We start from the raw sequence: 27,123 nt of genomic DNA, 5'->3' as shown, positions 1-27,123 counted from the left end.
GCTTGAAGTTGCATCAATCTCTCCTTTCTGTTGATGCTCCGTTAGCTGTTCAAAACTTGGCATATCATCTGATAACATAACTCTCTCCAACTTTATGTATCTCTGACCTGTTTGGTGTCATCTTCGTTAAGCCGTTTCAGTAATGCTCTCCAACCACTCTGAAGTCTTCACAGATGAAGAAAATAAATTATACACAAGTTGACTGAGTTTATGAATTAGGTGACTACAACTGATTTCAGATGGGTACCAAAACCGAGTGAATGTTGCGACTGAGTTTAAATCATAAATCGTCCAAGTACCTTCAAAGAGTCATTGTGGAGGGCGGTGCTGTCTGCAGAAAGGATTTCCAGTAGCAGTCAGACTTCCAATGTACCTGAAGAGGACTCTGACTGAAGACTGTTGCTGGAAAACAGTCTCATGACTGCCAAGACATGCCAATAGCTCAATTTCTGGGCCGCAGAGACAATATTCCACAGTAACGTCATGGATTACACCATCAGTTATTGGCAAGCACTGCTAATCAACCTCATTTGCTTTTGCCACTTCTCATTGAGTCTCTGGCTGTATGGTTAGAAAGCCATGCAGAGAGATGTTGGAATCTGGGATATGACCAGGTAATAACCAGATTATTCCAGCTTTCTGTTAATACATTTTTCTCTCCCAACATATTTGTTGTTCAGATCAATAACAGAATGAACATCACCTTCAAGGTGGAAAAAATCCTGATATGATTCACATCGGCCTTATTTTCACAGAAACCATGAATTCCTACAGGGTGTGTAGACGTTTTATATCCAGTGAGCCTTTTTTTTTTACCATAACAATTGTAGTTTTACTACTTTTTATTGCAGCGTTGTGCTGACTTTGCATGTAAATCCTTAGTAAGAAAACAGTGAAGAAATATTGAGCCTCTGTACCAAACTTAAAATGTACTAAAACTAAGCTCAGGAAAAAAAAAAAAAGGTGTGAAATGCTTTTTAAGCTGTTTTCATTGTATTTGTATAGGCAAGAAGGAAAATGTGCAGTTCAAGCTGTGGAATCAGAGTCTACAGTAGTTCTATAATTTGTGGGACGCAGGTGTCTGTGTGGTTCAGCAACATACATTTCTTCCTGTACGTGCACAGAATTTTAAACCAAAACTTGAACTAGCATTAATAGTTCTGAAACAATCCACCAAATTGCACTATGAAAGTGCTTCCAGAAAAGATTTTAAATAATTTGTCCTTTTCCCAAACAGCTAAACACATGCATCTCCTCGCGGTTTTAATCGATTTTTAACTTCAATCTTGCATCAAAAGGTTTCTACAAGACTTTCTAATATCTTCACAAAAGCGCACTTCATAAAATCCAAAAAAAAAAAAAACACTGGAATTTGTGGATGTAGATGCAAAAGATGGGTTTTCAAAAATATTGTAGTTAAATGCAAAAGTTAAATGTTTTAGTAGCAGCAGCTGAAAGTGGCACCATGCGTGATCTAAATAACCTTGTGGCAAACACAGGGCATGGAAGTCAGTAAATAAAAAAAAAACCAAACTCACTTCATGAGGTAAACCACAGTGAGGCATCATAACACTGTAATACAACTCAAGAGAAAGTTTGTCCCATATATACCCAGTTATTTGCAGGGTAAATATGGAAAATATGAGGAAAGTCCACCCTACAACACTTCAAAGCAGACAGAAATACATTAAAGAGTGGAGTAAAATCATTTTCACCTGGAATGAAGTGAAACAAACCGCTGCATGTATTATTAATAATAAATAAATAATGCATAATTCTTCCACCCATGGTAATATTTATTTATATACTTCCAAAAGGGAGGATTTGTGCTGTTTCCTTAATAGAAAACGGCTTCCACAGTCCTGCTACAGACATGAATGATGTGAACAAGGCAGCATACTGAAAAAGGCAGTACTTACGTTTTTCTTTTTTTAGATATATAAAAACTGCTCAGCTTATTGCTGAAGTCAGCAGAAAGTCATTGTGTCATTAATGTGACACAGGAGAAGAACACAGAAGTGGGATGTGACCTCCAGTCCTCGGTCTTTTGTCCACTTGTCATTCAGACGGCCGCCAGTCTCTGAATAAAGGTACTTTTGCATAACTGCTCCAGCAGTTCTGAGTGCAGCATTACAGTGAAAAGGCACTTAGATAAACGGTGAAAAGCAGTAAAACACACTGATCTGCACTTTTAGTCTACACCGACTCTGTATATTACAGTCAGCAGGAGAAAATGTACACAAACAAGAATAATATATACACAACAGGCTCTGTGCACACTTGGTCCGAAAGAGGAAGCCGGAGGTCCATGTGTGGGCTACTGTGACACACAGCAGTTCGTGTTAACCAGGTCGGTGTTCCTGATTGCTGAACTTCATCTAGTTTTATTATGTTTTCTGACCGGCAGGTCACCACAACACGGGAAAGTCCACTTTGCTAAAGCCGGGGTCTCTGCGCTGCTCCCAGTACGTGTTGTTGCTCACCCATGTGTCATCTTTGGACTTCCTACACAAACAAAACAACACATATTTAATCAGAAAATGGCCTCTGATTTATTTCTTTAGTAGTTGCGTGACAAATTATGCCTTGCTGTGACGAATGCCAAACCAGACAGGTCAGACTTTTGCATGAACTCATCCCTTGTCGCATCAGACCAGTCGGAATTAAAGCGTGCATCAGATTGAGCGCAAGAACCTGCAGGTAGAAAATGGCATACTTGAAAAATCGTGGCTGATGGATCATGCTGTTGTCCTGCAGCACTCTCCTCCTCTCTCTCTGGAGCTGCTCTATCCTCTGTTTCTGCTCTTCAGCTCCGTCTATATTCCCCTCCTCCAGCAGCCTGATGCAAGCATACAGACAAGAGGTTGAGTGGTGAAAATGTCTATGTAGAGGAGAGGCTCAAAATCTTGTTGCACTTTGATGGAGGGATGGATGGGAAACTTTAGAAAAAGGAACAACTAAAAGTCTAGAAATTGAATTATTTTTTTAATCTTTTATTCTCTTTTGACATTTGAATCCGTTTAAACATGTTACAGAAAAAAACTTAAAAACACCAACAAGAAGTGATCATGTTCTGATTCTGCCCAGTAAACAGGAATGAGAAGAGTGCGAACCTCTGGTCCGGCCTGAAACGCGTGTCTGTGGGGGGTAGCAGTGGTTTTAAGGAGGAGTCCAGTTCATTCAGCTCCACTGCAAACTGGGTGAAACCGTAGTACTGCTCCTGCTCCACTGGCATGGGATCTGCAGGCAAACGCATGACAAACAGGATTTGCCATTGTGTCTTTGAAAGAACCATGATGAGATTTCCTGGTTGTCATTTTTGACTCACTCGCTCTCCAAATACAAGTGGCAGAAGGAGGGTCTCCTTGAAACACTGATTCATGCCATTTTCCAAAAATGGTGTGCACCACTTTCCCATTTGAATCTGTAACCACACCCTCTATCTCGTTCACTGTGGAGTTCCATGATTTGGCCTGAGGAGAAAAATTGGTTTTTAGAAAGAGCAGGAGGAAGATTCAAGGCTTTGCTTCACACTAAAATTAAACATGTATGAATAGGGTTCAAATGGCAACAGAAGTCATCCAGCCAACTGCTGATAAATTTGTCCTTACCCATGACAGAGGCAAAAAAAAAACCTAGTTAGCTAGCAAAAGCATGTTAGCAGCTAGTTAGCGGTAGCCTCGACCGCCTTGAGTGACACACAATAAAAATGTCTGTGCAGGACTCAAACTTTTGTCTGACAGAAAAGTCCAGTGGAAAAAAAATCTAATAAAAACTACACATACTATACTAGACATGAGAACAAAATTTAAGACCTGTAATTAACGTATTTAAGGACAACTTACTTTCTTAAATTTGTGTATTCAAAATTAAGGCCTTAAAGTACCTCAAATTCATTTAAGACATTTTAAGGATGTGTGGACACCTTGTCTATTTGTAATTATTAAAAAAAAATCTAACTCATGCAGTCATAATCATGAAACCCCAACAAATAGGAATACTTAAAATAGTTTACCATTTTTGTAATGAAATTATACAATATGCAAGAATCACTATGTGAATTGAAACAAGTTCAGAGATATTCTCTAATTTACTGGGATTTACTTGCATAGTTTGTCCATTTAGGAGAAAATTTTTCTGAGATCATCTTTTTTTCCCCCCCCAATATATCCATATTTCCTCCACTAGATGGCAGTGTTTGCATCGACAGCATAGCAAAGACAGCATAGTGCTCTTTATTTAAACACAGTACTCTGATACAACATCACAGAAGAATTTCTTCTCCATCAGATTCACCCATTTGAAGCAAGAAACAAACATTCAGTACAGAACACATCTGCATTTCCTTTTTCACCTTGACAAACGTTACTTTGCACTGGCAGACATTACTGTTCTTGTTCTTGATGGCCATCTCTCCATAGTGTTCAATCCAGCGCTGGCCGCTAAGGATGTTGTGGATGCAGGACGTCACTTTGTTCCATTCGTAGTGATCCCCGAAGCTGCGGGAAAAACATGCGCACAATTCTCCCATTATTGTTTCACAATAACATGCTTTGTTGTGCACAATTACCCAGACACTCTGATTAAGCATACACACCCACAGGATTTAAAAAAGAAAAAAAAAAGGAGAGGACCTACGCCGGTAGTGTGACATGTGTGGTTCCCATGGGAACTATTTCCATGGACTTTCCCCAGAATTTATTTTTCCATCGCACATCTAAAATGGACAACACAAAACAATAGGTGAGAGGCTGTGATCGTAAAAAGAGCGCTATTCTCATTTTAATCATCACAGTGTTAATCTGACCAATTTTTACAATTGGTTTCTGGTTCATGTACATTAATGGAAACAAACAAAGCATCTCTTTCTTTTACTACCTTTGCATTATCGGTTTGAAATGGATGTTATGCTTAATCTAACAGGCATCTGTTGTTATGTTTCAGGAATATCCACTAAGATCAAGGGGCCAAAGGAGCTTAATTTAAATCACAAACAAGTTTTCATACAAAACGTTAAGATGCTGAAGCATGAAACAGTATGACAGCACTGAACTACTAGGAGGAAATGAAGTAATTCCAAACATGCGCTCACCTTGCCAAAAGCAGAAGTGCTTTGAATCAGAGTGACATGCTGAGACAGGTGGATGATGACTCACCTGGGAATCGGAGAGAAGAAATGATAAGGCCCTTTATTTTAAGTTTCTTTTGTGTTTGAAAATTTATTGAATCTAGGGTTGCAATGTGACAACTGCAACTTTTTATCAGGTATGAAAATATTAAAAACAACTGAAACATGAGGGATCAGTTATTTTGGTGAAAATAAGCAAGGCGACAAAATGGAATCACTTGCTTTGAATAATTTAGAAAGAGAAAGTTGCTAGTCGGCCCCAAATTCCTAAATTTTGGGTTCACTGGCGATCAACCGATACTTAAATGTGAAACTAATCTTTATCCACTGATCTTATTTAAATCGGAATAGCCATGAAGCCATTTTCTTTTTGCAATACAAGGAGATCTAAAACATAGGACACTATCTGTGGTTTAAGTTGTTTTGTTAGTTTGTCCTCAACTGACCTTGTGAATTTGTAAAATCAAAATACTGACTGCTGTGCACTTTAGCTCTAGTAAGAAGCTCAAAACAGACCAGTAGCCTAACCAGTTGTGCAAGTCGTGTTTGTTTTTAAAATGTTAAAAGTGACTGACGAATGGCACAGATTTTCTTTTTCTTCAGCGTAGGTAATTTAATAGTTTGGACAGAAGTACTCTAAACTTTTCATATATATTTGAGAACACTATATACTTTAGTGAGTGGAATATGAAGACTGTGTGATAGCACCTGCTCAGCTATAAACCTGAAGCCCTTATCAGGCCGGTCACACTCGTACGTCTCTCCCAGAACGGGGTTAAAGGGCTTGCTTCCGGCTCTGTAGTAGGATGACGTGTAGGCAGATATGGCAAAAGTTGCCACATACACCTGCAGAAAAAAAAGAGAATTAGATTTTCAACATTTACAAAAAAATAATGTGGCACCAATTTACCAGCCCTATTTATTCTGACAGAGCTGTGGAATATAAACTTTTATGCCATCTGAAGTTTAAATGAGTAAATATCAGTTGTCTGACTGCAAGCGAATACAGCGGATAATGATCTGCAAGCTGAATTGTGCTCCCCATTCATGATGTGTTTGACCAGTGCTGAGGAGAGAGCAGCGCTGTTTAGTTCAATTGTAAAACCATGAAGAAAGTGAGTGAAAAAAAAAAAAGACATCCTGATGAGGTGCGGTAAAACAAATCACTGATGCCAGTGTTGCTATGGCAGCATGCTTTCAACCCCAAAGGGTTTTCCCTTTTCACTTTATTTACCTTTGGTTAATTATCCAGCATTCGGCCTGGGGGTTGAGGAATTGAGAGAAATATATTTCATTTGGACGATTTAAAAACCACACAACACTAGGAAGAAGGTGCTTTGGTCAGATGAAATCCAAATTGAATTGGAAATTGGATTACTAGGACTTTTAGCATCCTTCTTTGTGGAAATGTGTTGCTAATATTCCAGTGGAAAATTGAAAAAAAAAAAAACTGTTAAAAGCCAGCATTTGTTATTATATCTGTATTTAAAAACATTAACTGCTTCCTGTTATAAAGAGCTCTTGTGGAACGTCCAAAGGCTCTGGAGCCGCGGGTTGCAGACCCCTAATCTACGTAGAAAAACAAAGACCAAAGAGCCGGATCTAAGATGGAACAGTTAAGAACCAAACATTTTTATGTATTAGAAAGACCCTGTCTGAGCCATCAAGTTCAAGTTTGCAATGAAGAATTCATACAGATTAGCGTTTCTAAACTGGTAGACATATGAGCCAAAAGAGTTGCAGCTTGCAGGTAGGCTGAAGGCAGAAGCACAAGACCCTTTTAACCTTTAACTAATATTAAAAACGAGCATAATTTTCCTTCCATTTTACAATTACGTACTAGTTTGAAGTCCATCACATAAAACTAACTGAAAATACACTGACCTGGTATGTATGGCAAGAAAATTAGATAAACTTCACTTTATGTGCCAACAGCTGTGTTGGTAGACCAATTTGTTTTCATTCTGTTTTTTTCTTAATGTACCATGCGTTGGTAAGGGTCTTCGGTCTGGTTTGCGATGTCCAGGAGCTCGCTGTACTCCAGCTCCTCGCACAGCCTCTGCAGGGTGTTGATTGGCTCGTTGAGCTGCACGGGCATGGCTACTTTGGACAGGTCTTTGCCGATGTTGTTCCTCAGGATGTTCCACAGGCTCACGGTGCTGGAGGGACAGGTCGACGGCAGCGTGGAACGACGGCGAGTCAAGGTCATTACGCTGCTGACTGCAGGAGGAACGGGACGTTTGAAACAGAGATCTGAGTCAGCTGAAGACATTTTCAAATCTAGATTCTAAAAATCAGAGAATGGTTAAACAGAGAAGAAGAAACCAAAAGGCGATTTTAAGCGGATGCAATGAAATTAATGAGAAATCCATGCAGAAGTGACTTAACGATCTCTGCTAACAGATGGCTTTGATAAACCGCGACAAATCGCCACATTTGTTTGCAAACATGTCCGGATGCTAAGATTGCTCATGTTTAACACCTTCTCTGCACCAATTTTAAACATCCAGAATTTATATAGTGCTAACAGTCGGTAAAACACCAAGTTTTACACCAAGACTTAGTCAGAATCAACAGCCCAATGCTGAGCAAGAAAAAAAAAACATCTATTCAAGCTGTGGCGGCTTTCCATCTGTTACAGAGATTAGTCTGACTTAACACATAAGCAGACAAACAACTTCATCGTGTACCGGAGTTGTGTCTCGCGCTGCCTCCATCGAAGGTATCCATGGAGATGGTGTCGCTGACATCACTGATATAAGAGTCGTCGTCCGATACCTGGACAAAGGGGATGAGGAAAGATTAAAGACGCCCTCGAAAGCAGGATCGACGGACAAAACCGTGAATATCCGTAAAGTCCTCAAGCTTTGAGGATTTGTTTCCTGGTCATCTCTGGTTTTATGGAAAATGTTGCTAATGCTGGAGATGTTGCTACTGCTTTAAAATGAGATTATCCGCAGGATGGCTAAGGAGACTGTTATTAGGATGTAAACAGTTTAGAAGCATTTGTATCGGGATCCTACTCAATTTTCTTTTCAATATTCTAGATTTTTTCAGATTGAAATAATTCCTGAATTTTCTGTCCATGTTACAAAACCCAAATATACAATACACAGATGGAGACAAAGAAACAAAGAAAAACTGGATGGACAACTGGAAAAACATATTGAAAAACAGATGGATGGTAGTAGACAAATGGTTGAATGGATGGATAATGGATAAACAAATGGATAACTGGATTGGCAGATGGAAGAAATGAAAGTCAGGGTGTTTTGTGGCTAGAATTTTGAGGAAAGAGATTAATTCAAAACAACTTGGAATAAGGCTGTAAATTGTGTTTGCACAAATTGTGGAAAAAGTGAAGCGCTGTGAATACTTTCCAGATGCACTTCTTGCTTTAATAAAGACAACACAAGACAGACTGTAAACTAATCCTCATTCTGAATATTTTGCACTAACAATGTGTCAATTCAATGAATTTGAAGTGTTTTCCAACTACATGTCTGTTCATGTCTTCTTAGCTTTAAGTGTCTGAAAACAATCAATGTTTTCCTCATAAAACATTGATTTATGTTTTATGTATTAGTATGATTACTACTAATACAACTTTATGCTCAAAGAAATATTCAAAAACCTTTTATGTCGCAGTACAGACAACATAGCCAATGTTAAATTATTGTGATTTTTAAACATTTTTCAAAGCCATTTGGTTTTGAACACAAAGAAGAAAACATCAGTTGAAATGACAAGAATATTGACCTCATTCTCAGATGAAGACGAAGACAGAAGGTACTCCTGTGCATCAAAGAACTCTGAAATGGACTCTGGGATAGATACTCTGCTTTCACCAGACGCCTGGTGGACCAAGGAGTGCGGGGAACTTGTACCCTCCTGGTTTCAGGTATTATTTGAGATAAATTAGACAAAAATAATGCAAATAACCAAATGTAACCATGCAAAAGTTGGAAGGGTTTATTCTTTTACTGAAGCATAGAGGTTCTTGAGGCCGACGACTTCAGGCGGCTGAGGCGCTTGCAGGTCGATGGTGTGCTTCAGCCGCTCCCTCTCTGCTACCAGGGAGCCGTACGCTGATTTCAGTGAAACATGAACTGGAGAGAGGCAAAAGCCAGACACAGGAAAGAAACGTGGAACAGGAGTTGTCATGGAAACTATGCTCCCATACAGAAGGAAACATACACAAGCTCTCTACCCCCCCCCCCCCCCCCCCCCCATCTCTCTCTCTCTCTGTCTCTACTGTACATGCCATGCACTTCGAACTAACTGTTGTTGGCCAGTCGGTAGAAGTCCTGCTGCAGACGTGACACTTCTGTCGGTGAGTCGGGCGACTGGGGACAGGCTTCCTGTGAGGCGGACTCTGTGGTGGGGAGGTTGGGATTGGAGGCATGGAGACGGGGGGACTGGGTGGAGATGCAGCTTGGAACCTAGCAATCAAAGGAGGAGCCATGATTTTCCCCTTTGTTCGCTCACTGATGTTGGAATATGACTGACTGGCAATAACATAAAAAAAGAGAGAGAGCAAAGGTGTACTTGTAGTGTGGATTTGGCTTCTTTGCTGTTTTTAGATCGCCATCTCCGGGGCCTCTTCTCCTTTTTGGGGATGTCATAAGTAGATGCCTGTAGTGTAGAAGAATGACAAGCAAGATTTAATTAACTTAAAATGTTCAAGCTACATTTTAGATTGAACACCATGTCTGTCACAGTGTAAAATCTGTATTTGATGAGAGAAAATCTTAATTTTAAAAAGAAGATTTTGATAGATTTGTAGAAGGTGGCGGCGTGTCGCAGTACTGTTACGTTAGCTCTGATTTTTTCTTTTTTTTTGGTAGAAGCATTGCAAGTTTGGACAATTATTGCCTCTGGTTTTGAGTATTGTTACGCCTACGTTTTTTTTGACCAGACAGTCAAAAAACGCGGGTTATAATGCGTACCCGAGGCAACAAGGTATCGTGTTCTTCTTTTTTTTTTGTTTACAACTGGGAGCAGTTGATTAGCATCTCAAAAGCTCAAATAATGCCTGAACTCTGACCCCAAACTACAGAGGAGTTGAAAAGGAGTCTTCATGGATGCAGAGCAAGACCACAGAGCAGAGAGAATAGGAGGAAGTTCAAATCCTCTCTTCTACTCACCATAATGGGTTTGGGATATGACTATATCCCAGAGTGCCAGGGTTTCTATTCATACGGCCACACAGAGATTTAAAGGAGAGTGGCAAAAGCAAATGAGGCGGATTAGCAGTGTTTGATGATGTCATCCAGGAATAAAACTGAAACAACTAATCGGATTAATCATGATTAAAGAGTATACAAAATATATACATTTTGCATGCGAGATAAAAAAAAACTTTTGTCTGTAATTATGTTATACCCACAACTCTCCAGGTCGTAGAGTTTTAGCTTCAATCGGTTCAAATTCTGTAAAAAATGAATCTATTATGAGTCTTTTGGTATCCATTTATTAGTCAAAAAATCGTCAACAAATCAGCTCTGCACTATAATCACGTTAAGTTAAGCAAAAAGGGTTGTTTCACATTTTGACGTCAGAAGTTTTTTTTAGCCTTCTTTTAGTACAAATGATCATGTGTATGTTAAAGGAATTCTGTGTCATTACATTTTATGCAATAATTTTTTTTTTTAATGAAAAGGAATTTAATTGCTTTATTTGCATTTTCCAAGTATTGTTAATATTGTACCAGATAGCTGAAATGGTTAAATGAAAAATCAGCAGAATTTTCATTCAACAATTAGTTGACCTTTCATCCAACTAATTGACTAATCGTCATAATAATTGACAGAATTTATATCAATTACAAAAATAATCATTAGTTGCAGGACTATCCAGGACATGTTACTATGAAATATTGTCTCTGTTGCCTGGAAATTGAGTCAGAAAGGTAATAATATTTAATATTATAAAATATTTTTGAACTGAATTGAATAACTTTATGTTTGAAACAAAAAGACTTCAAGGGCAGAAATGTGTGATTATTTTCAGTAGGCCACAAGGCTAATAAATTCACTAAAATAACTTCTATATTCAGAAATATCAATATCCGTACATGAACTTCCTGTTGTGATTCACGTCCTGGGTGTCCAAATACACACAATGTGTACAAGCCAAGTTTTGTGCTGGCAAATCAAACACGGTGATAGTGATGCACAGCTTCCTGAATGTGCTGATGATCGCTAAGGCGAGCGCCGTTTCTATGACTGCAAACACATTAACACGCTGCTGACGGCATTTCTCTGTCCAGGCTTAAAGCGAACGTAATTCCGTGCAGCTGCGCTCACTTGTAGTGCGGTGATGGCGGGAGCCGAGTACGTGCGGTGGATGACCTCCATGCTCTTCAGCAGCTGGTTGAGCTCCAGCAGATAAGACTCGCATTCTTCCAGCTCTGAGAGACCAGCAGATTATTATTAGATCAAAGTGAAGGTGTGTGCAGACACAGTGATGAGGAGTAAAGACTGTGCCAACAAAAAAACAAAAAGCAAGATGAAAATTTAGTGATGGTTTCTTTGTAAAGACAAGAAGAGAAGAAAACAAACCGCACCTTTGGAGCACTTGTTCATCTCCTCTGAAGAGTGGAGCCAGGAGCTGACCTTAGACTGGTGGAATGACGCCTGCTTAGTAAGAGTCGCTCTCTGTTGAAAGACGCAAAGAGAGATGAAAAAATGTGACATAATCTAAAAAAAAAAAAAAAAAAAAAAAAAAAACAACTAAAAAAAAAATAACATTTCTCCTACAAAAAAAAAAAAAGCCCTGAGACAACTTACTTTTCTAAGTGAGTCATTAAGCGAAGGTGAGCTTGCGGCATGGGGGTGGAAGAGGTAGGTCTCGTGAGGATACAACGCAATTTCGTTCTGCCGAAACATACGATGGTGACGCAGCTTTGACACCCACTCATCAAACAGCTCTGGAGCCTTCACCTGCGTGCCGCAAGATCGAATTAGGAAGCAGAATAAAGCGTCTGAGAATGCTTTTTGCGTGAAACAGACACAGGAAATGAAAGACAACACCCGGAGGCGATGGGCCACAACTCTGTGTTTCTAGAGTTACCTTTAGGTGATAAATGTTGTCCTCGGTGTCCAGGTCGACGCACATAGCTTTATTCTTGATGGACATAACTGAGAGGCCGACATCTATCAGCCCATGGACCTTTCCCTTCTGCAGCTGTGGTAAAATAATAATAGTGGTGAAGTTGGTTTCTATTGTCTTATTTTTTTTATTGTCACATTAAAACCACAAACTTCAGCGTTTTATTACACAGCAGATTCAAATTATGAAGCAGAATAACAGTGATACGTGGTTTTAGATTTTTTTTTCACAAGTGAAAATCTTTTTGTACACAATCCCTTGGTGTCAGTGATTTATTAACCAACTTTTGCAGTGTGTTTTTGGTTGTAATATGACAAAATAAAAAAATAAAAATACATAGCAAAGAATTGATGACAGATGGCGCTGTTGAGGTCACACCTACATCAGCTGGTCGCTTCGAATATTTTAAGATGCCTCTCTCCAAGACGAAGTATCTCTAAAGGAGAAAAGTGAAAAAAAAACCATGTAGTATTAAATCTAAATAGTGACAATGTTCTTACAGCTGCTCTTTACAATGATTATTAAATTAAAAGCACATGCTTTCCCGTAACCTTGACATTTAAATTTTATGACCGCAACAGTTAAATAGGTGACCAGCAGCAAAGAGAATGATCACAACTGATATAATCATAGTTTACGAGGACATTTTAACTTTATAATCCTGGATGTATGCTGACAGGGCACTCCAGGAGAACTTAGGGAATGAGTACGAGTGTGGTGCTGCAAGGCAGATCTTTACAGATAAGCCTGAGCAGAAAAAGCAGAACCTTATTTGAGTCATTGGCATTGTAGCTCTTGGGAATAAAAGAATAAAAAGACTGAGACACAAAGGAAAGGTAATAGTGCATGAAATGAGGACCTAGATGGAGATTTAAGAGCTACAATCAAAGATTAAGATGTGAATGAAAGGATCTATTACGTAAAATTTAAACCATACACGGCCTGAAAATACACATAACCTTTTCCCCTCTGGATATTCTTCTTGCAATAAGTTTGCTCCATTCTTCTAGCTAGAACTGGTGCAACTGGGAAAGGTTTGCTTACACACAGCTTTTCAGCTCCGGTTTGAATATTTGTGGGCTTAACTGGATGTGTTTGAAAAAAAGTGTCACCTTCAAGGATCTGGAATTAAACCAGACATGTGGAGGTCCACCAACTTTTGATGGTGTTGTGTGCGAATGAATGTTTTAAACGGAAGGCACCCAATTTCGATATAGTCCATGTATTATATGTTTTTACAATAACAATAAAGATTATTACTGTAATTACAGTTATTATTATATTATATTTTATTTTCCATGACATCACCAAAGGAAGCAGTGTGCTTGAGGTATGCCTCCAATTTATTGCAATGTTGTGAAGTGTATGAATCAGAAGCTTTCAAAGTCATAAGATTTTCTAAAATTATTTAAAGACAGTAATTTTTGTGAATGTAAAATTTTGAAAGTAATCAGACATTTCTAAAAATAATTACGAGGGTATAAACAAATTAAAGAAAAAAGCTCTACAAAACATTTTAAAGTTTTGCAGAGCTATAAAATGACAGGTGAGTTGCTCACCTTATGCCACCCCTTCATGGGCCACTTCCTCCTCTTGAGCAGGAAGCCTTCCTGTCTGTCAGGCTCCTGGATGCTGGCAGGAGCCCCCCTGAGTCCCTCCACGATCTCCCAGCTATCCTGAAGGAAAACACAGGAGCAACACGCCATGACTCAGACAGGCAAGCCACATTCCTTCCCTTCGGATAACAGATGTTGTGTACACAACTGCGCATATCAGTGTAATCACATGTAAACAACAACTGGTTAAACTAAAGCAGAGGTGCTGGTAGGATTCTGAAACATCGGGAGCTTACAGGAGTAGTCTCATTTTAATATGATAGTATATTTTTGAAGTAATTTCAAAGCAATATGTTGCAGAAGTTTTCGGCGTACACACTTTGGTTTTACGGTAATGTGAAACAAACAAGAAATGTGGACATTCAATTTATTTGATAATCAACGATTATTTTGTCCTTCTGGGGTCTATTAAATAGCATTTTTTGTTTTTTAGTCTACAGTCAGTTCCCTGACTGGGGCAAGAACCTATTAAACACATGACTAATGAGCTGAGACATCTTCACAACAATCATCCGCCGCATGTTTGCATAATTGTGCTGTTGTGGTGAGTCGATAGTGACAGTTTTTGTGCATTGGACTAATTGTATTAGGAACAGAGACAATGCTAGGACATTTTCAACAAACTTTTAAAAGGTATTTATTTAACAACGCTGATGTCTAAAGTATGAAATGATTGCAAAATTTGCTGCAAGAGCATTAATTTTTACTTCCTTCATAATCTGCTAGCAGTTTTTCATAGTTTTAAATCCACACAGCCTGTTTTGCAGCCTCAGTGACATAAAAGCACATTCACAAAGCAAAGCAAATCAGAGGTCAGCTCACGTTACCCATGAAGAAAAACAAACTCCACAACGACAGCCAAATTGAGCATGCAAGCGTCACGCCTACACACCTGGTTGGTGTCGTGCTTGGACGAGCCGCTGCTGTCGCTGTGTGTGGGCGACGGTGACGTCATCTTCTCGCGACTTGATGTCATGCTTCTGTGGAAACTGCAATCACAGGTAAGCCTCCAGGAGCATCCCTCTGACCTTTGGAGCTGCTCGCCGACAGTCAGCACTGCAGAGAAAGGTCACATAACAAAGGTTAAACTTATTCAAAAGAGAACCGTGGCCGCGAAAAGAACCTGGAATACAGCGTTAACAGCGGAATCGTTTACTCATTGTCTTTCTGACTAATTTTTGAAATCCCCAGAGGTCCAAAGCGCATGATGTTTGAGGAAGCTCAACAGTTGTATTTCCAGACAAGTGGAAAGACAGTTATTGAGCTAAATGTGCATTTGGATGTGCTTTGACTTATCTCCTGCTCTTAGTGGTTTGTTTGTATAAATGTGGATTGGGAACATAAGTAACAAATGCTTACAAGTCAATATTTACTGCAATGGCAGTGCCATAGAAGAGCAGTGATCAAAGGCCAGTCTTTGATCACTGTTTCTCTGTGATGATGGTAGTACATTGGCAACAGCAATATAGAACACACAAACTATATTGTTGAATGAAAACTGTATTGTTTTCATTCAATATTGAATGAAAGAATCACACAAATGGCTTAAAATGTTTGTTTTTGAAACTCGGTAAGTGCACACAAGAATTATTCAAATAATTTCAACTTTAACTGAACGAAAACCAAAATGATAGGAAGTAAAAGTATTCTGAATAAGAGTGTTTACTTAAAGCCTCTACTAAATGCTATGTGCTTATTCAATATGTGGCTTCATAGTTAAACCTGACCAACTCTTTTTAGCTGAAACTGAATTAAGTTTTGATGATTTGTCAGATGTAGCAAGCAATTTTGTTTTTTAACACACTCCAGAACAATAAAGGAATTACAAACACCATTAGTATATCTGTAATAAATATGTAATAATGTAACGTATTATGTAGAACAATATTATAGTTTTTTGTTGTTTAAAAAAAGTTAGATCATAATCACATTTTTCTTAACATGCCTTACACAAGGTTTCCCCCAGAAAACTTGCTAAGCCCGGTGATTGGGTGCTAGGGCATTCATCCAGCGGCCCGTCGTGTTTTTGAGTTAAGAGTTGACAGAAAATTTGAAAATATCACTTGATAATCATGTGTTATTGAAAGATTGGAAGATTAACACCTGAACACCAACTACAAAGTCTTAAAAAATGCAAACATTTTAAAAAGACTTAAATAAATAAGCAATGCTTAGCCTGGTGGGGGCACAACTAAAGCTTTGTGGCCCGCCAGGCTTATGATACACTGGTGGAAACCTTGTTACACATTTCTTTTTAATAATTATTATATAAAAGAAAAAGAAAAGAAGTTTATTATTGTTTGAAAAAATTTCATTTTATTTTAGCATATTATTTTAGTCATTTTATTTTGTAACTTTTGTAGTAGTTTTTTGTGTTGAAAAAAACTACATCATTTTACATTTTTATTTTAAATCTTTGTATTAAAACTATTAGTTTAGTACTATTACTCAAGCTTACGATATTGTGAGTTGCACATATAAGTAGGCCTGTCGCGATAAACGATAAATCGATTAATCGTACGATAAATTAAAGCTATCGACGTCATTTTAATTATCGGCACTATCGTCTCTTCCGTCCTTTTTCTCTTTCAGCTAATGAGACTGAATGAAAAAGGGCCCAATTCCGGTGCTCTCCACCGACTACTCCCTTCCTCATTTTACTTAGTGTGAAGCCCAGCACACACTGCACGATCTTAGAGCTGCCAGCCGATTGTCGGCCCATTTTCAAAACCTGACAGACCACCACATTAGCCGACAGAAATCCTAGGTATAACGGTTCGATCGGGTTCAGTCCTGCCATGTGGTGTCCAACAATGGGCACAAAATAATGGCTACAAGTTCAGTGAACTAATTTTAAAACCAGGCATTAATCAATGCTTTACTACAATCTACCTGCAATGCATGTGGCTAGTGTCAGCGTAAAGTCCTGACTGAATGAAAATCATTATAACCTATTTACTTCACGTTAACGAAGAACAGCTGAAACGTTACCGGGTTCATCAACTGCGGTAGCAATTTCGCTCCAACTCCTCCCCTTGTCATTTCTATATTCTTTGCATGTTGAATAAACATTAATGTTGTTTCCACATATCATCTCCAATGTCCGCTGGACTTCGGGTTGCTCCGTGTCAGCTGTTTGGGATTCCCCTCCGTAATTTCCCATCAGAAAACACAGAGGAGAATCCGCGCTTTCTGATTGGCTACCTGTCACATTCAACATGCTGCGTTAAGCTCCCAGTTGGGGAAAAACCCCTGATTTAGATCGGAGACGATCTACCGTAACACACCACACAATCTTAGAAAGACCAACGTGCTAAGATTGTTGTAAGGGGAAAAATAGGAGCAAAAAATCGTGTACTGTGAACTATTGCATCAGGTAGTCGATGTGCCCATCTTCTCTATTTAAATCTAATTATTACTGAAGGGCAACATAATATACAGACTTCATAATCTGCACTCTTTTGGTTGAATGCAGTATTTATTTCCACTTTGGCTTTATGTTGTTTAGTTTTTTTTTTCCAAGTGAGTTTTTTGTTAATGGAGACTGAGAATCCATTTTATTTTTGGTTGTTTTGTTTATTTTGTTTATCAGCTCAAGTGTTAAGTGTTCTTTTGAAAATAGTGTATCTATCTTTGGCAGGAAATCACATGCATTATTACATCATTTCCATTAAATCAGTGTAAAAAGGTCTTCAAACAATATTATCGTTTATCGCAATAATTTTTGAGACAATTAATCGCTCAGCAAAATTTGCTATTGTGACAGGCCTACATATAAGCCTTTGCATGTTCTTAAACCCTACCTTTAATTATCACCATTCTATAAAAATATCCTCATTACATATTAAGTTTCCTTGAAATATGTTGCTGATTTTTCTATCAAAAACTAAAATTATCCCCACAGCATGATACTCTCTTCGCCATGCTTGACAATGTGAATGGTACTGCTTGTTTTGGTACAGACATAGGTTGTTGGTGATATGTGACCATCTAGTCAAATGTTTAGTTTATTATTCATTAAGACATTTAAGTGTCCTTTAGGCACTTTTTCCCAGTACGTGGTCTTAAGAGTTTTACTAAGAAGCAAACAAGGTTTTCTGTCTGGCTTCCGACCTATTAGAAGATTAACTTTACAATCACCACAAAGGTTAGAAAATAACTAACACCTTACATTGTTAGTTGGAACCCTGTTTATTAATTGCTAAGTAATTTCAGTAAAAATTAATGCTTCATAAAACTAGAGGGGACAACAGTCAAAACTAAGAATATTTATGTAAATGTAACATTCTAATCTTCACTACATAATTGACCAGCATGGGCAGAAAATATTAAAAACACATTATGATGCCACACAAATTCTTCTCCTTTCCACAAATGACCTGACCTAAGAATGTTTTGCGTCTATGGAGGTTTGGAAGCCTTTTGCTTGTGGATACTTCTGAAAGAATGTGTTTCCAAGAAAGAGGAAGGGCCACATGAAAATGACATCCCTGGCTGGTGGGAAGGCCTCCAGGCATTGCGTGCGCTAGCATGCATGGAAATCAACACCTGGATTCAAATTAGAGTTGCATCCTCTATCCTCTGTAAGTCCCCTGTTTGGTTGAATGAATATGTGTGTGTTTGCGGACTCTGAAGTTCCCCCAAGCCCTCACTTGCAGTCTGCACCGAGCTCAGGACGTGAGTCATCGACAGAAAAGAATCCGTGCTTCGCTACCTCCAACACAACCACAACACCAGGGTGGTTACAGTCAGCACTCAACTAAAAGCAGACTGGAGCACACAGGCAGCCTGTTGGCCTCACAGCGTTGGAGCACAGGCAACATATTTGAGTGCGTTTCACATGATAATCTTGGGTATGTTGATTTAGCCAGTCGAGCTGTTCACTTTGCAATGTTCAGGTTGTGACTTGCTAGGTGTTTTCAGCTCCACTTAAGGTTTTCTCAAAATAATCAAGTCAGGAATCTACTAACACACGCCCTCAACGCACACAGCTCTTGCTTAATCTATGGAACGTTTGCAGTATGTGGTCTAAAAATGCTAATGGTAGGGTCTCTCTTGCAATGTGATGTCATAGACTGGGCTGTCAGTTTGGATCTAAAAGTTCTCACTAGAGTACTAGTACAAAAGGTTAGTCAGTATTTCCTTTATATCAAAAAACACGTTTTAAGAAATACAGAAACTGTGAACCTGAGGGAAGAATAATTCTTCAATTTCTCTCTCAGGAACAAGAAACCTGTTGCAGATAAACCAGAAATTGAGGCAAATAAATAAATGAGCTTATTCAGGCTCAAAATTGGTTTTCATTGACGTGGTCACATGACAAAAATGCTCTCTTTTTGCCTGTAGGGAGGCGTCGTCCTCCCCTTCCCAACACCAGGTCCTTGTTGAATTATTCTGACAGAGCTCTGTCTGATGTGTTGTGTGACCAGATGTTTATGACAGTGTTTTCTGCAGAAATGCGCTCATACAGCAATGTTGATATGTTCAACTAGTTTGTTTCCTCTATCCAGTTTTTGTATCTGCATGAATACTTTTGAGGAGCACTTATTAGATGCCCTGAGAAGTTATGTATATTTGTATGATTCTTCACAAAATATCTACAATCTACTGGATGGAAATTGCAAAACTGTTGTCCAGACGGGATTCTGTCAGCAGAAAGTTGTGGCACTCGCTTCGTCACTGTTTCGTTAACGCAAACTGGAGGAAGCAGCAATGGAGTCAGGACCCCAGCGTGACGTATGCTGAAGAGGTAGGCGTGTGAATATGAACATCCTGCAACCACCTCGCCACCCGTCGACTGTTCAGCTTCAGGTGTCGTATGGGAGAGCTATTAGTTAGCAATGTCTCTCTAGCTGCTTGCTTCTGAAATCTCCATGTTAACAAAACGGTTTACAAGTTGGTGGTAGTTTCCATTACTACTTAAGGTTAGTCACAGGATCAGGATACACTGTGGGTTTCACAGCAGACCCACTCCTTACTTGCTTGCATGGAAGGATGTTAGCTACAATACCACATCCCACTTAGCTTCAGAGACATTTAACCATTAAGGGCTCGACACGTCAAGCTTCAAAGAGGAATCAAATTTCTTGAAACGGTTTCTGAAGTACAAAGTGTCCAGAGACATGAATAGAAATCCTTTTTAAAATTGTTTTATGAAGAACTACAGTTATCAAACTATGATTTGTGTAAAACACCTGTAAAAACTTGCCCATAATAAAACTACTAATAACAGTACCATTGCAGTCCCTGTGGCCTTGTATTCAGTCTTATAGAAGTGAAAAGTGGCATCTACTATTTGTCAGGAAGTTGACACTCATTATGATTGGAGGAAAGATGACTGTCAAACATCCAAATGTGGTCCCTTTAAAAATAAAATACACTAAGAAGGAGAATTTGAGCTGTGACAGATGTGTTAAAGACATTGACAGAACCGGAGACAACCTGTGTGGCAGATCTGGGCCTTGTTTGTACCATATGCAAATATGAGGTTATAAGCTTGTTTTAGAATATGTAAAGGAAGTGTCTGTCATTTTGTCAGTGCTTGCTGCAAAACCTTTTAGAAAAAATTGCATCTGCACAAAGGCTCATCCCTTTGTGCAGGGGGATAAGTTAGAAGAATTTTGAAATGCTTTTGTCTGTGCTACTTGTCTTAACCACCAACTAATTTTGCTGAAAATGGTCCGGTATATGCAATAAGCAAGTTATAGAGGTCCCAGAAACATCTCTTAAAAGAAAAACAAGATAAAGTCCACCAAAGGCAGCCCAACAGACACAGTACTGATAAACTCCTGCCAAGGCTCAATGGACTTTCTAAACTTTGAAATTTGATTAAAAAAAGACCCGGTGCAAGTAATAATACAAGCAGAATAACCAAAGAAAACATAACGAGCATCTACTGTTAAGGATCACTTGTCAGGATTACCAGAACGTGAGAACTAGTGACCACATTTCAACTCGTCTAAACACTGCTGCATAAAAAGATTCATCAACTTATTTCTTATCCAATCCTTCAACATCTGCAACCCATTTACTGTAGCTCAGTAACCACATTTGCAACATTTCTTTAAAACCCCTCAACTGTCAATAGGGGTTTCTCTAAAACCCCTCATGGGGACACCAGTGTCCTCATGAACTCATTGACTTGCAAGCATGTGTTTTTTGTGATGACAGTCAAGGGGTTCAAGCAAAACCTCAGAAATCACCACAGTGCATCAGTGCAAGGCTTGGGTTTCAACTCTCACTACCTCATGGCACATCCACTTCTTGCTGGGCTGTAATAAATCTGCTGTGTAAAAGAAGTACTCGGGATTCCATTTAGATAAACTGTGAATGAAGCTGGGCTACGATTCCCCGAACATCCCACTGTGTAATTGTGTGGCCTACTTACACCATCTCCTCTGGGCACTTACCGCAGGCCTGTTTATCAAAGTCTTCTGCGGTGTAAGCATAGAAAAGGTTGGGATTTTTTCCCAAGCCTGTCTTACATAATGTGAGTCAATCATTAACAGCACAACACTTTGTAAATTCCTTGTTATGCTAAAATAGTGTGGCAGCGGGTCAAATGAGGGACAAACAAATGAGTAGACCAACAAATGGAAGTTGTTGAAATGGAAGTAAAAACAGAGATAATTTAACATTTTTTACACTTTTGAATCTGAAAATCTGCTGTGCATGTGTATTTCCCACCAGTCAATAGTTTGTACAACACCAACTACAACTGAAAGTATTTAGGGTATGCGTCTGTAACCACTGTTGCGCATATAAAAAGTGAAATTTCTGCCCATCTTCTTTGGAAAAAGGTCAGTTAGATTAGAGAGAGAGCATCTGAGTACAGTGACTTTCAGTTCTTGATCCTCATACTCTCAAAGTCTGGACTTAATGCCTGGACTTTGACTGGGTAAGTTATGATGAGCCTCTTGGCTGCCTCTTTAATTAATGCCCCACTGACCAGTCTGTCAGGTTACTTGATAGGTTTCCAATTGTGCCACTGCATTTCTATTTTTTTCTTTCATAAGAGATAAAATAGTGCTTAATAGAGACATTGCCTCATATCTTAACTCCTATGCTTCTGTGGTCTTTATGAGGCTGTTTCTTCAACCACATGCAAAATTTGCACAAGTGTATTTTTACTGAGTACATAGAGTGCATTACACAGCGTGAATCTTAATTGGTTGCACTAGACTTTAATCAGAAAAAAGTGGTCTTAATACAAATGCAAGCCAGATTTATTATCTGTAGAGAATATTGAAAACCAAAATTCTGCCCCACTTATGTCGGTCTGTCGGGTAAAATCCCGTACAGTACATGCTCGTTTGTTGTTGCAACAGAATGCAAGGAACTGCAAAAATTGTAAATTTTTGGTCTGCTGAACAGCATTTATTAAAGAAAGTCCTAGTAGGCGAGGCAAAAAAAAGACAACAGCTGACTTGCTGTTCATTATGTCTTTCTTAATAAACTAAACTAGAAAGCCCAAAAATGTCAGAATTTTCCACATTAAACTTTTCTGGTCCATATGAAGAGTCACACTTGATTTCCTCATAGTGAGGACACTCTGAGATTAGGTGAAGATGACATTTTCTTTCTGTGCATGACATGTCCTACAGTCTATAAGGGGTCATGATATGATCACCAGACAGCCCACTTGTGATAGGCAGAGCCAAAGGCACTCAGGTGTGTTTCTTGTAAATACAAAGTTCATCACAAAGTGTCACACTTGATTTCCTTATAGTGAGGACACTCTGAGATTAGGTGAAGATGACATTTTCTGCCTATCTTCAGGATTGTTGGACCAAGCACCTCTGTGCAAAAAACTCTTACAATATCCAGGAACTGGAGGAATACTGCAAATAAAGAAAGTCTTTGTCCTTTTTTGGGTTGAGGGTGACACCAGGCAACACACATCCTGTCTATTTTTAGACAAACCCTGCGATCTCCACACAGCCAAGCTGAGCCTTATTGTTCCTGACTTTCAGGCTGACACCTGAGGGATAGTCAGGACTGGAAACTCTAATCCTGCCATAAGAAAATTTTTTTTTAAAAGATACACACACTGACGCTGACGGAGCAACTTTCTCCTACGCATTCCTGAAGCTTGAGGGGCCGTCGACCCGACAAATATCCTCCACCTTGTTGATACTACCACACAGCGAATGCCAAAAAATAAATAAATAAATTAAATAAAAAAGCTTCTCTCACAGATTACAGAATTATCAGGTTACAGCTGAGGATGATCCTCTGATGATCAGAGAGCAGCATTTAGATGCTTTTAATAGACTAACATCAGGCAATATGTACTATTTTTAGATCTAAATTTTAGAAAAAGGCAGCATATGGCTTTTGAAATGGGTGATGGTGACAGCACTTGTCTGACCTTCGACATCAGGTTTGACAGGACGCATGATATAACAGACTGGTTTGAAGCTATTTTAAAGTATTTCTGTCTGAAAATAGAGCCTATTGTGAGAAATACCAATGCGGTGATCATAAAAAAAGATACGCAGCAACTATAATATGCCAAACAGCATCATGCCCTCAGGTCTAGAAGCAGATTTTCCATCAGAGCTGCATCACAAAAGACGTCTTTCGGTCTCCTTCCTGCTGAGACAAGAGACACTTTGTGTTGCTGCTCAATCACAAGTTGCTATGGAGACGACAAAACAAAGCAATATTATATTCAGCTTGATGTTTGTAAAAAAAATAATAATAATAATTGGGAGTGTTAAAGAGGGGTTATTTATAGAAGCTGAACTATGATTTATATCAAGTCGCTGTGCTGACCGGTGGTTTGAGTGGAAGAGGAACGGCATCCTCCAACCTCTCCACCAGCAGAGGACGGCTTTTATCAGAGGTACTGCTTGAGGAATTAGTCGAGTAGGAGTGCTCAGTGTTTACCAGCTTTGCGGTGGGTGTTGTGCAAAGGAGAAAGTGACACAGAGATAACTCAGCGAGTCACAATAGCCACACTGGATGCTGACGCCCAGGAATGCTGGACTGAACGTTGATCAGCTGACTGGCATATTTAAGACAGGCTAATTGTGGAGGAATTGTCCTTTATTGTGAGATGGATGAACTTTGTATTTTCAAGAAACACACCTGAGTGCCTTTGGCTCTGCCTATGGCCACACTGTTACTCCTGATACTACCAATTTTTACAAGTGGAAGACTTAAATTTATACATAATAAGTTACGATGACGGATCGTGTGAGACGATGTTTTCGCTTAAGTCCGGTTTCTGTTCAAAGCCCCTGGGGTCAAACTTGCTTTATAAATAAAGTTCAGCTGAGTCAGAGCTTTGTGGTGCTTAAATGATCAAACATATTACTCACAGCCATTAACTCCAAGGCAACGTAGGCCCAGTTACGGTTCATATCTTTAAACAGCTACAGTATTTTTTTCTACAACTCTTTCTGAATTTTCTCCTTCTTGCTTTACACACACACCACTGAGTGCAAGTCTTGCATAAACTTTAAAAAAAGTAGAAGAAATATAGAAACCTGTCAAGGTAAAAGAAGCCTTTCTGTTCAGCAGATGACAGATGGTCTGATTTATTACCCAGCTTTTTATACATTTGATGTAACTCTATTAAAACCAAAACAAAAAAAACTTTCTGAACAATAAGCACATTAGTTTATTCTACATATCTGCTTAAGTGCAATAAGAAAATGTTGACTGATAAATATCACCTTACTAAAATAATGGTCTAAATAATGTTTTGACAAAAAGTTTATTTTTGCCTAAATCATCTTTTGGATAAAAGATGACATATGCTACTATTTTAGGAAGGTGACAATATAATAGCAGAAATAAAACAGCTATAATCAGTGTGTAGCAGCAATAGTTTTTTCTGGTTAACTTTTCAAAGAAACAGTTTTTTTTTTTTTATTAAGGTCAATCTATGGGCGTTTATCATATTGCTCATTGTTGATTGCAATACATTTATTATTATTATTGTAAGAATTTTGATATATTGTTGTCACAATAAATTCCAATTAATTGTGTTTAACCTCCCCAAAATTGTTTGTAGTTTTTGAATTGTTAGTTTTACTATTTTCTCCACTGCTTGTTCAATTTGAAAGTATGACTAAATGCAGTTACGTTAAGTGGTTTAATGACAAAAATCCCACATCTTTGAGTGGCTGGCATCCTAAAGAAGCGCACTAGAAATAGGTATGTTTTTCAAGAGCAGTATTTGTGTTTATGGAGCTATGATTTCTCTGAGTCATGCAGCAACAGCCACACAGTTAGATAAAAAGTGGTTACTTTTTATGTAACTTTTTGTTGTCAGAAAAGTATCACAAAATATTGTGATAACATTTTCCAGATTGCCCAACCAATACACATGCTGGTCACTCAATGGCAATAAACTCTATGTCTTTTAATTTAAGGATAAAAATAGCCAAAGCTTGACGTGTGAAGCCTGTTTTGTCATATTTGAGATCATGAAGGCATCTTAACTTTTCTATTTTTAAGATGTCAGGAAAACAAAGATCTGCAAGGACAGCAAGGTCAGCTTTCAAGAACTGCAGTGTGGAAGGTGGGTATTTCCAATATGCGACTCAAAATGAAATCAGAGGAAGAGCAAAAAGGTGTAAGAAGCTATTTAAAAGGAAACCGACATAAGCATACTGGCTGTTAATTTTGGTATCCATTTTTAAACAGTGGTTGAATGTACACTTGAATTGAGTACACCAACAACACTGCCAAACTTTAGGAAATCTCACCAATAAGCCAAGGGTGTACAATCTCCTTGGAAGGCAAGCAGTAACCAGTTTACTGATGAAAAAACAATCTTACAATGTCTCCTGTATAATTATTTTGTTTGCTTGAAATAATAGTAAACTCAATAACGCCTCTCTCTCTCTCTCTCTCTCTCACACACACACACACACACACACCATGTGACGTCACCTCAGCTTCTGAAACAAATGATTAACGACTGCTCGTGGCAGGAAGTGCACATTTTCAACGCTGTTATTTTGAAAAATCAAAAACATCTCAACTCTGAATCAAAGCTTTACAAACACTGGAGATGTAAAAAAAAAAAAGAAAAGAAAAGAAAAAAGATTTTAAAAACTGTTGCTTTTCAAAAGATAACAACTGATATGAATCATAACAATGTAATATAGCGGTATTATCAGTTGAAGACACAAACAGATGCTAATCCCCATATCACTTTACTGTTCGTTTCTGCTTTCTCTGATATTGTTTATAATGAAGCCAAATAAACTTAAATGGAAATATTGGTATTTATTGACCTGACAGTGACACAATCACATCTCATGCATTAAGAAATCTTATCTGGTCGAGGAGTTAGTAAGTTAACAGCTAATCAGAATAACACAAACTTTCGCTTTACCCACACGCAAACACACACAATGGAAGAGTACTATACACACACCACTAATTTACAAGTCTGAATAAATAGACCACGCTAACAAGATTAAACGGAAGCATGCAACATAAAACATGTTGAAAATTCGTGGTTGGTTTTACTGATGATGATGTCAGAAAGGCAGTCGAGGCGGATTGGTTGAATGAAATATTCATTAATGGGGCGAAACTCCACAGGGAGAAACCACAGGTGGCCACGCAGAAGACATCTTCTGTTGCCCAACAGCAGCCAGCACAGCAAACACCAAACTTGTTGACAAAATGTCTAATATATTCCCCGGAGTCGAAAATTACACAGCCTCATCAGGTGCCAATATTAAAATTCCTAAATGCACTCTGCTACAGACTAGCTGTATTGGGTTACCAGATATCAAGAGGGGTCTATTAATAATTCTGTCGAAAACGATATTTCACTTGAGACAGACGGAGCACAGTCGGCGCTGACAAGTCTGTCGCTTCATTCAAACGGAAACAGCCAAAAAACACAAACGGCTAGAGACAAACGCCCATTTCCCACAAGTTTCAGTAGATAAAGAAACTTACGGTAGGTATGCGAAAGCTACAGCATCGTGTCCCCTTTCAACAAGCGATACAGCACCGGGTTTTGGACTGAACGGCTACTCGTTTCACAGCAGCGAGTTGAACGGTGTCAATGGGGGAGGAGCCTGGTGAGTAGCGGGTTGGAGTGACGTGCTTCTGATCCAATCAAAATTGAGAATGAGTGGGGGGTTGGAAAAAGAAACATAGAGCGGGCACGTTCTTCTAACTGGCCGGAATTGTGACGTAGAAGCAAGAGTGAGAGAGGCACTGAAAATCAAACGAGGTAAAAAATTAAAAAGGCAAACCGTCGTGACCACTGGCATTTAATACAACTTC

General features: G+C 38.7%; 1 protein-coding gene across 1 annotated transcript; it reads right to left on the bottom strand.

Moving 5' to 3' along the window:
- Positions 1 to 1,775: 1,775 nt before the first annotated feature.
- LOC116730718 (oxysterol-binding protein-related protein 3-like) lies at positions 1,776 to 26,918 on the bottom strand. The gene is made up of 22 exons (XM_032580126.1): positions 26,791 to 26,918; positions 14,750 to 14,913; positions 13,801 to 13,917; positions 12,624 to 12,677; positions 12,203 to 12,316; positions 11,920 to 12,072; positions 11,697 to 11,787; positions 11,437 to 11,540; positions 9,677 to 9,763; positions 9,411 to 9,570; positions 9,113 to 9,237; positions 8,888 to 9,019; positions 7,819 to 7,906; positions 7,113 to 7,348; positions 5,837 to 5,974; positions 5,093 to 5,156; positions 4,639 to 4,717; positions 4,355 to 4,499; positions 3,329 to 3,473; positions 3,114 to 3,240; positions 2,717 to 2,839; positions 1,776 to 2,505 (listed from the first exon to the last, which is right to left on the bottom strand). Exons 2-22 carry the CDS (start codon positions 14,831 to 14,833, stop codon positions 2,409 to 2,411), a joined length of 2,463 nt encoding a protein of 820 aa, XP_032436017.1. The 5' UTR covers positions 14,834 to 14,913; positions 26,791 to 26,918; the 3' UTR covers positions 1,776 to 2,408.
- Positions 26,919 to 27,123: the final 205 nt, after the last annotated feature.

Source organism: Xiphophorus hellerii, chromosome 13 (assembly GCF_003331165.1).
Source record: "Xiphophorus hellerii strain 12219 chromosome 13, Xiphophorus_hellerii-4.1, whole genome shotgun sequence".
Lineage (NCBI taxonomy): Eukaryota > Metazoa > Chordata > Actinopteri > Cyprinodontiformes > Poeciliidae > Xiphophorus > Xiphophorus hellerii.
Note: the sequence above shows the minus strand (reverse complement) of the source record. Positions and strands in the feature narration are given on the sequence as shown.